The sequence below is a fragment of the Durio zibethinus genome, chromosome 23 (assembly GCF_047325235.1).
Source record: "Durio zibethinus cultivar Kanyao isolate XHJ-2024 chromosome 23, ASM4732523v1, whole genome shotgun sequence".
Classification (NCBI taxonomy): domain Eukaryota; kingdom Viridiplantae; phylum Streptophyta; class Magnoliopsida; order Malvales; family Malvaceae; genus Durio; species Durio zibethinus.
Genome location: NC_143184.1, coordinates 5649085 through 5660064, shown reverse-complemented (window position 1 = coordinate 5660064; position 10980 = coordinate 5649085). Strand labels below are relative to the sequence as shown.

The following is a 10980-nucleotide window of genomic DNA, read 5'->3' as shown; positions in this document are numbered from 1 at the left end:
TGCATTACAATGTCATGAAAATTTAAAGTCATACCTTGATACTTATGTTTGTCACACCAATAAACCCCTAGTAGAGTAATATTAGAGAAGATCTTCACCATGCAAAATATGGAAGTATGCTGATCAACATCGATCTATAGTTTCCACCATTAATCCTTTTGGTTTTCTACTTTTCTTTTCTTTTCTTTTTTCTTAGTTTCTATGTATCTGGCTATATTTATTTGTTTGTATTATTCTCCTGCGGATACATTGCTATCAAACAGTTTTCCAGTAGAGAACTACAGTTGTGCGCATGGGGTTGATGGGAATTCTCATTATCTGTCTTTTTTATGCCAAAAGTTTCTCCAAGAGGGGTAGAGTCATGCGATGGATTTCCTCTTATTTTCCCAAGATCAAGGAGTATAGAATTCATGAGAGGCTTTAAAGAAAAATGACATGCGTGATTTCTGATTTTGCATCATAACAATGCAAAGAGAACATTCATTAATTGAAGAAACATCCCATCTCATCTGATCTGTCATTACGAGAAACAAACAACCCCATCTTCGACTTATCTGTTACATTTTCAACCCAAGTAAAACTACCTGTTATGATGATCATGGTATTGACAGTTAATGGGAAAGAATTCGGGGCAAAGCTGATGAAAAAATTTCATGGAACATATCTGATAGACTAAATGAACAAAAGAAAAGTAAGGCTATTCCAGCCAGCTCATTGAGCAAGAATCATATTTGCTAATTAAAACATCAACCGTAGTCTTAATATCAGTATATATAATATATATTGCCTAATACTCCATATTGACAGCCTTCATCACCAAGGCATATCCTGAACTTTCATCTGATAGATGATGAGAAGGCTATGGTGAAAGCAATGAAAATTTTGGAATGTAGAGATACAAAAGAACAAAAGAAAAAAAAAAATCAAAATGCAACCTAGATGATGAAAGAAGATACATAAAATTAAAGCCGCAATACTCTTTGGAACTAGAAATATATTGCAGTACTTAAAAATACCCGAGTCGAAGCTCCAAATCTAAAACCTCCTTTGAATCTTTGAACCCTCTCTCCAAGTTAGCAACATCAACTTCATATTTTTGTGCATGCTGCTTCAATTTTTCAACCCCAAGAAAAGGTGCCATCGTCTTCTCTTTTGACAAATCTCCAAGTTGAGGGCTCAAAGGCTTTATACGGTTTTCCCCGTAAGGTTGTAGTGAAGACGAAGGACTAGTGAGCAATGGAGGAAGCAAGGAATGATGGGGACAGAATGACAAGTTAACAGAAGGAGAGGATATTAAATTAGAAGGTGAAGAATTAGGGTTAAGCTTAGAGTAGGTTTTAGGCTTCTGACATTCTAAAACCAATGAAGATAACAATTTCAACTTGGCTCTGTCCTTCCTATGAACATTCATATGACCTCCAAGAGCTTGAGCTGACTTGAATTCCCTCTTGCAAAAGCTACAAGTATAATATTTTGGAGGCCATGTTAAGCCACAACATGAATAGTGACCCTCCAACTCCAAGTCGAAGCTGTTACAGTCCCACTTGCAAATCTTGTTTGTAGTCAAATATGTCTTCTCCATGCTACAAAAGTCGCTTCTAGATTCTAAAAACATCAGAAACAAATTAATTAAAGACCAAGTGTTGGTGTAACTAATTGCATATATAGGCATAAGAGAAAGAGAACTTACTCATTTCTGAGAGAAATGGTGGTGATTATTTAGTTAAAACAGATCAGACGAACTGAGCAAGTATTGCATTTGCTGCTGAAAATTCTATGCCAGAAGCAAAATATTCCATTAAATGTACTCGCCAGCAAATGTTTGTTCTATTTCAGGATATATATTGGCTGACTGATATATTAATCTACAAATTTCAGTAGCAAAATATGCCTTTATGCCAAATCGTCTGGAAATATATACATAATAGATCTTGCTGGACACTACTGAATGGTTACAAATCTCAAGAACTTTTGATTTGAAAAAGAGAAGATAGAGAATAGTTATTATATATAGAAGCGCTGAAAATAAAGGGTATGGAAAAAGAGCTATTCCTAATCACACTGTCTGTAACCGAATCTTGAATTCTGAAATTATAACAGTTTTGCTTATTGTGACGTTGTTAAGTCAAAGTTGTATTGTATGTAACCAAATCACCGGACAGGGTTGATTGTTTTGAGACGAGAAATAAAATTCTCAGTAGATGATTTTAAAAGCTTTCTTATTCTTCTTCCGACACATTTGAGAGGTTTTTTTTTCTTTAAAATCTTTTATAATATATGAGCTTCGTAAGAATTTAGCTAGAACTAATTCCTGTTTGCATTAAAAATCAAATAAAAAAATAATAGATATTATGGTCATATTTGGTATATAACATGATGCATAGAATTAAAATGATAATCATTTTATATTATATATAATTTGCATTTAAAGAGAAATATGATTACAAGGTCATCTGTTTGATATAAGGTGATTCAATTCTCAACAAAATTAAGATGATTATTTTTAATTTATAAGATTAAACTTACATATCATATTATATCCATAAAAATTATACCTACAAAAATGAATGGTGTATGATGACTACTAGCTTATGGATACAGTCAACTCTTCAATTGCAAAAAGCATACGAATAACTTGCACTTGCATCACTATCTCACTGTTTTAGTTTCTATTTTTTACACAATAGAGAGAATCGTGTAAGTCATAGAATAAAAAAAAAAATACATCAATTCCTGTATATACAAGCACAAATATACATAATGGAATGTAAATTTTGAGGTATTTCAAAACTAAAAAGCTTGCTTCAAAAATAATTAAAAAAAAAAAAAAAAGGCTGATTGATTTCAGATAAAGAATCCAGTACAGAAACCCATTGGAAGAGTAAGATTATCAATATTTTTTGTGATGCCACGCCAGCGATCAATTTCCTCTAAATATAACTTGAAGCAGCAGATATATCTGCCGGACGATGAGGAAAAGATCAATGTTTAAGCTAAAAGATCTGTTCTATTCTATAAGACAGGGATTTCACGATGATATTACATTAAGCATGGAACGTGGCACTTCAAACCATGATAGAATTGCCTTTGTCAGCCACCTAAACTATAATGCCCTTTGCTGATGCTTCTTTGGCTGTTAGTTTTTAAAGCCTCCTGTCTACTTCTTAACATTGCTCGAATTTGATGAAGCACAATAAGCATCTCATTTATAGATGGTTCATTTCCTTATTCATAAACAAAATATGGACAATGCAGAGAACTTAATGTCTTGGAACTTTCGACCCTTGTTAGAGACAAGTGAAGTCACAGCGATTGTTAGTGAACAGACAAATTAAACTAATGCAGCTCTACTTGGTAACTATTGTTGCTAATGATCGTTTTCCCTTGTTACTTTTCATATGATATCCTCATTTTCCCAGCAGTGTTCTTTCAACAAAAGCAAGTTACACGCATGTCAACAACCTAGCAGAACAAAGTATGTGATTGCATTAATGATCGTATACCACAAAAACATTTTCTTACATAAAAAGTTGAAAACTTTTTAAGTATGAAACTGTCCACTTTTAGACAAAGGAACAAGAAAAAATTTATTAATAAGTAAAATATATCCTTGTATTACCACATAGTGTAATAATCTTCTATGATTGTAAGTTTATCTTTTAACCTCACCAGGAGAAAATGTCTCTTTAAAATTGACACCAGAGCACTGTAGTTTCCTTTTTATTTTATATTTTATTTATTTATGGTAAATAAAATCTAATTCATTCAACTTAAAAAATTATCTATTGTACAAACGCCCTCAGCATCCATTTAAATCAATATACTCGTATCAATATAAAAATCAAGGGGAAGTATCACAACTGAAGTTCCCATAGCATTAAACAAGCTAACACAATGTCACAAAGTCACTTATGATTTAATTTTCTTAGGGTGATAAAGATTAACATTATCTCTTTGCTAGAATCAACTTCCCCTTATAATCATACATAAGATCAAGCTCTTGCAGAAATGAACAAATTTCAATAACCAATAACTTCAGTAGAAAGCATCCTTAAGGGATCAAAATAAAATCTTTATTGTTTTTAAACTTAAAAGGCCATATTTTTCATCAATACATCAAGAAGCAAGGCTTCTAATAGTTATAAACCTAAAATAATCAATATGGTATTTTTCAGATCAATATTCAATACCTAGAACACGATAATAAATATGTAAAAGGACGATGACATAAGAACTATGAAAGAACTAATGATCCTTTAGGTTTTCTATACACATTAAACACTAGTCATCTCATCCTGGAAGAACTGTAGATATCTCCATCTCAAAGGATTTTCCCCCTAATAAACTGAGTTAGATGTCTTTATGGAAAAAACTCTTTGACAACATAAGCATGACATAGTGCTAGTGTAATACAACACAAATGAGAAAGATGGAACCGCAAGTAGCTTTTCAGAGCCTGCAAAGTCACTTTCTTCCTTATAACTGCTACACTTAAAAACTGGTCAAGCAGTGAAAGTCCATTCTGGAGCTCTAAAAGTGTACAGGGAACAATTCTTCTAAAACCTAAAAATCAGTGTGTGACCAGCAGCTTCATACGTTACAATAATAATCTTAACTGACAAATTTTATGTACCAAAAGTACACAGGGTAAACTCTGTCTCTACACATGATAATTTATTCACCCACCACCAATCAAGTATACCGTCATTTACCCATCATTTAACCAATAATTAGAAGACCAGAACAACTTCTAAACACAAAACATAGCAAGTTAAAAGTTAGCCAAAGCTAACTTCAGTAAATTGTAAGATACATTTTAAAGGATGATAAAAAAATACTACCTGTTCAAGGAGTCTTGAAGCTGATAAACTCTTCTTTCAATTTCTTCTAATTTCTTGCATCTTCTCTCACTTAATTCTTGGGCTTCAGCATGCTTCTTTTCATATTCATTGGCTCTTCTCTTTTCTCCCAGCAAGAGGGCCTGCAAGACATAAAAGCACGCGTAGTGAAAACAACAATAAAAGTTTTGAACTTCAACACTTGGAAAATAGTTATCCCAATTAAGACATGGTAAGGCATGTCAAGGCAAACAAGAAACCATACAATTACAAAACTCTATCCAGATTGCACATGGTTTGTTAACCATGTCCAAGTGCTAATTTCAATGATCATCTATGTTGTGCTAAGAATTTGGAATGGAACTAATTGATGAAAACAGTAGGAAATGTCAAATAAGCACCTCTCATTTTTGTGCTTAGAAGCATGAGACTTGGGTCCCACTAAGGCTTCCGTCAGTAGCATGAGAAGCAACACTATTCTAGCTCTGTTAGCAGAGTTTTAAAAGATGCACAATTGAAATTTATGTTATAATAGATATTCAGATGTTCTCTATTTTGTTTCCACTAATCCAGGTCCAGAGGACAAAGAGTTTGAGAAGTCAAAAAGATGGTTGAGTACCCTGGAGGTTTGAACCAGGAAGATAAAGAACCATTTATTCCTTTCGATCATTCCAATTTCAAGTTTTTTATAATAACTCAAAAGGATATGTGTCTGTGTTATTTAATCTTTGTCTCATGTTTTGTTTAATTTCTGCACATTCATCATTTCTTATATCCGCACAGTCTGCAATGTTCTACTACATCACAATTTTGAGATTATACCACTTTACAGATCAGTGAAAATTCAGTAGCAATATTTTTAAGATGGCATGCACCATGTTTTATGAAAATTTATTAGGCTCACACGTTTTTAGTGGCCCATACCTTTAACTGTACAGGCAATTAAGAAGCAAATGTGAAGAATGATGGATTAATCAAAGAAGAATAGAATTATATTAGCAGTACCTTTAGCTTTTCAACTTCAGCTGTAAGGTTCTCAATCTTAGAAGCATCTTGGACTGGACTTCATATTTCTTCAATGATAGGACACAATTCATAAGCTTTCTCTGCAACCTCATGCTGTTTATCAGGAAATGCATTGGTTCTGTCTGCTTGCTTTGCACAGCTAGTGGAGAATGCAGGAACTTTGCTTTCTCTTGTCCTTAGAACTATACAAATAATAGGAGCTTAGTTAGAGATCATAAATACCAAAAAACACAAATTTAATCATGAAAAATTTGTCAACCCTCACAACAGCCGTCGTCATCAGCAACATCAGAATGATCACTAAGCATTTTCTTCTCATCATCCAGGCAATATCCAATTCAAATAAATGGAGGAAAAACCTTTTCAATTTCAAAACTTTCCAATACTCGAACAGTGCTGAAATTCATGGTTTAAAGTGCCTTGCTTAAAAGTGTCTTGATTAAAATAAACAAAAGTGCAGATCTGCATACTTGCACCACACCTGCATATAACTATTATAAATGTATAAATAAATGGGCACATATACGTTTATGTTTGTATATATGTTCTTTAATGACTCTAATCTATAGTGTCCACAGTCTTTAACAGATATATAAGTTCGGACCTTGATACCGTTTATTTAGACAGAAAAAGACATCAATGTTTATTAACATTTCTAAAACATCCTTCAAGGTTATTGACTCATAAATTATAGAACTTTGGTTGCTTGGTTTCTAATTCTAGATCTATTTGTCTTTCCTGATTGCATTAGTAATAAGTCACTAAAAATTTATTCAAAATTAAGAAAAAAAGTCACCAAACAATAATGAAATTTAATGGGTAGTAAAATGTTGGTCCTCTCACTTGTAATTCAAATTTGATTGGTTATAAAGTTCCCTAGTTTCAGGTACCTGTCTTCCTTAATTCTAATACTGGCATTTAATGGCATAAATTTTAAAATTAATTTTTTTTCTCATTTTTGTTTTCAAGTTTTGTAATGTTTTTCCGGCAAAAAATAGTTTTGAAATATTTTGAACGGAAAAAAAGATCATATTTAAAAGTCTAAAACTTCTTCACAGGAATATTGATCACAGAAAGATCTAACTTACTTTGCATTTGTGCAATCTAGGAGATCTCCGGAAACAGTTTTGAAGAAAAACATCCAGAGTAACGATATTTGCCTATAATTCTATAATTATAACTAAATGAAATGTCTTTTATATTTATAACTAAATGAAATGTCATTTTGTCTAAGTATCAAGAATATTAACATTCACATGTAGCACACATGACATGAAGGCTAGGAGGTATCTTCAGACATATTTATGTATCTTACAGTTAATTGTTTTTTCTGGCTCTATGTATATGAGTTCCTCCACTTGTTCTAGAGTTCCATCCTCCTCTTCTTCATCTCCAGTAGCCTGAAGAAAACAGTAATGCACATTAATGCATATATAGAAGGGAGATTAAAACCCAAAAAACTGTTAAGAGGCTAATGCTTCCACCTTTTGGTAAGTATAATTCCACGATGGTACAACATTAACTTATGAGAAATGTTGGGAAATAAAATTGCTCATCTCAGAAATAGTTCTTGATTTCACTGAATTATGTTAAGCACTTATGTAGAAAAGGATAGGCAGAATGTAAATACCTATGATATGGCTTGTTTAAATACCGATAGAGACATGCCTACATAGAGATAGTGCATTATATGTAGTGCACACAGACATGCATATGAAGTACTAAAATTAAGAAGAAAGCAAGCTTCCCTCCTATGTGTGTCTTTTGATATCTATCAATATACATCCAAAATTTATTTTGAAGTGAAAAAGAACCCAAAGTTACAGCTATTTTGGGAGAAGATGATAGGTATCCCAATACTTAAACCCACGACCAAGTACTTTGTGAGAAGTTACAAGCTTAGAGCTACTCAACTATTTTTACTTATAGCTTTTTATTGCAAAAGAAAATAAGTCAAACATTTGAAAACAGTTAAAGACATTGACACAGCAAAGATGTAGGGGTAGGATTTCGTTTTTTTAAGTTTGAAAAGGAAGGAGTCCAACTTCTCAACTCTTTTTTGAAGGTAGGAGCTACCATTAGGTAGCAGGACTTTAGAATGACATGTGGCAACTTGAACCAAAGCTAACCAAGATGAGGGAGGGTGGAATTCTACAAGCTGAAGCTAATAAAGGAAATAATTGTTAGAGTGCATGTGTACAGCATTTATATATGACAACATCAACCAACAAGAGAAGCAAATGGAACATGAAGCAGAAGAGCAGTAAATGAAGTTCTTGAAAAGTCAAAAGCCTTGTTCCAATGTTTGGGTATAGGAAAGGAGAGTTGCCTGGAATGCAAATCGATCCAGTTCGCAGAACAGGAAACAGAAGGTAATTTTCTATCTACACAAAATGTGGTACGATGGGGGTAGTCTTCTTCAGTTCACTCAATAGGAACAAAATTCAGTCATTTGGAATAAATGCTGCAATTATTTTTTATATATATTCATTATTAAGCGTAATTAAATTAATAATTATCTATCTTTAAAATAATAACAATTAATTTCTTAGAAGGATTTTCACTTGGGGTTGGTTTCTTTCAATTTTCATAAGGTAAATGCTCCTTTGTTACCCACTAAAACAGAACACTTGAATTTGCGAACTAGATTGCGATCCAATTTGAAAATTAGAGGGAGGTTGGGTCAATTAGGTAACTCTGGGCTATATGTGGTATAATTTGAGTCCTACCATTTTTGCTATGCTAATTGCACTTTATAAGTGCAGAACCTGCTTCTTCATAACACAGTTACAAAAATATTTAAAGGACACCCAACTTTAAAAAAATAAAATAAAATAAAAAACTATTTTAATTTTTTCTATATATTTATTGCTATTATTTTTCCTTGTTTAGCTCTTGAAATAGAAGCTTTGTCCATCATGCCATCATCTAACCTGACACAATAACTTTTCACCAAAAGAGCATCTAACCCTCAATGACACAATGTAGTTGTTCTTAGTCTTCAAAATAATCAGTTCATGCATCACTTGTGTTAACTCACCTTTTGGACTGATGAACATAACATCATCAATACCGGTCTCTAATATGCAATATTTGTTCTGCTACAGGGTGGTGTATTAGGGTGAAAGTTCAATATAAAACTGAAGCCACCCATGTTGCTTTGCCTTGGTCCTATGCACTTTCCTATGTATTGATATTTTTGCATCATTCCCACAACGTAGCTTCAAAATCTTTACAGTATTGTGGTGTTATAAACACAGCATGTGAAATAAAACAATCCTTGACTAATCAGCATCATCTATCTAGAAAACTACATGCAACTCCTTTTCATTTTCACCAGCTAACTCCAAAATTTTTTAGTCCTCAAATTGCATGCTTCAAGCAATTACTTGACTCTAAACCAAAGATAAAGATTGAAACATTAACTTACTTCAGTTCAGAATAGAGTGAGATCATCCAGCTTACTTCTAGAACTTTTCGTTCAACAGTCCATCCTTCAGCAGCAGCATGGCCACCCAAATATGCAAGATAAAGCATAAGCATTTTGGTGGTTTCAGTCTTACCTGCCGCACTTTCACCACTGACCAGTTTAGAGTTGGATTTTCCCTCACTAATCATAGCCATTGTTGAAATTTATGCAATTTTTAGTGAACCAGCTCCATGATCTTTAAACAATAAGCAAATAACAATAGGACCACATAGTTACCTATTTGCAAGATCGGCAATAGCAAAAACATGAGGGCTCAGCTCCCGGAGTTGAGCCCCTTTATAGCGTTCCATCAAATGACCATCATGCAAATGTGAGAGTGCTTGGAATGGATTGATAGTGATGAGAATGTTCCCGCAGTATGTCTAACATGAGGTCAAAAAGTATTACTAACAGAGCCATAGCAGCAGTAATTAATGGCTTTCTCTCACCAGGGTGCACAGAAACAGTTTCAAAACTAAAAGTGAGATTGGTCTTACATAAATTTTATTCATTTCATATCTGATACAGAGATTGTAAAGGACTGCAGGCTCGTGCAAGTATGATAGCTTAGTCATGTCATCAACACACCCAGCGGGAGCTTCCTAATCCTCGGGATATAATTTTGATAACTTTGTAGTAACCTGGCAACATTATGGTGAAGAAATTGAAGGATGGGTAAATAAGATTCGTTGCAATGAATAATAATTCAACTTGAACCAGAATGCAATAAAATACTTATTATAGCACAAGAAAGTTATAAAAAACAAAAAAAACCTTTGAAGGAATATAAATTTGTGCTACCATCCTGTCGTCACTAGTTTGAATCTCAGCTTCAGCTCCATTAACGTTAGTTACAATCCCATCAATCCAAGCCAATTATGGGTCTCCAACCCATATATGAGAACCTACATTAATATCCTGTGGCATCCCCTGCACAAGTTTAAATTTTCTGTTTAAAAACATGCAAGTAATATTCTTATATGCTTTGATAAATTTACATAAATTCCACCTACCATTCCGTTTGGTAATGTAAAATTCCTTGAAAATGATTGAAATCAAATGAGACCCATTATTGTGGAGAAGGATTTGGACCCCAATGCCGATGCACTAGTGAAGTCACCCTAGAGGGTCCGCATTGATAGGGAAAGATTGTTTTTAAGAGGGGTAATGTGATGATTTCATCGACGAAAATTGAATGGGTTCGGTGGAAGAAACCAAGGCGGAAATAAAGACGGTTTTGTTTTGCCTTTTTCCAGTGAAGGAGAGCATAGAGTTCTTGTTGTTTGGGTTGGGATTGGGATTGGTTTGAGAAACACGCAGTCGTCGGAGAATCCTTGGATTTGCCATTTTCTTGGAGCTAGGGGTTTCTTTTCTCCTTTTTATATGTATTTGTTGGCGCGGGTCACAAAATCTTGAGTGTGAGCCTTTGAGGTCCTCTTGTGATCCCTTCTCTCCGTTTTTCTATTTTTATATTTATTATGAATTGATTTAGTTTTTTTGGTAATTTACCTAATTAAGTCGGTGCCACTGTTTCCTGACTGATATTCAATAATTAACTTTTTAAAGAATAAAAAAATAAAAAAAAGAGTAAAATATATACATACCTATGTTGAGGAGATAATTGATTAAAAAAAAGTTTAAGGAGAC

The 10980-nt window shown here is 33.4% G+C and overlaps 1 protein-coding gene across 8 annotated transcripts; it reads right to left on the bottom strand.

The window, feature by feature from the left end:
• Nucleotides 1-756: 756 nt before the first annotated feature.
• Nucleotides 757-10980, bottom strand: LOC111314298 (myosin-9-like). Of its 8 annotated transcripts, none has more exons than XM_089752846.1 (10): nt 10347-10969; nt 10108-10263; nt 9831-9974; nt 9571-9716; nt 9295-9474; nt 7180-7264; nt 6124-6355; nt 5844-6046; nt 4842-4981; nt 2826-3462 (listed from the first exon to the last, which is right to left on the bottom strand). In XM_089752846.1, the coding sequence occupies exons 3-6, from the start codon at nt 9906-9908 to the stop codon at nt 7228-7230; spliced, it is 441 nt and encodes a 146-aa protein (XP_089608972.1). In that variant the 5' UTR covers nt 9909-9974; nt 10108-10263; nt 10347-10969; the 3' UTR covers nt 2826-3462; nt 4842-4981; nt 5844-6046; nt 6124-6355; nt 7180-7227. The 8 variants fall into 8 exon arrangements, with proteins under 8 accessions (XP_089608969.1, XP_089608972.1, XP_089608974.1 ...); XM_089752848.1 differs by having other exon boundaries at nt 6224-6355; XM_089752849.1 differs by having other exon boundaries at nt 6124-6345.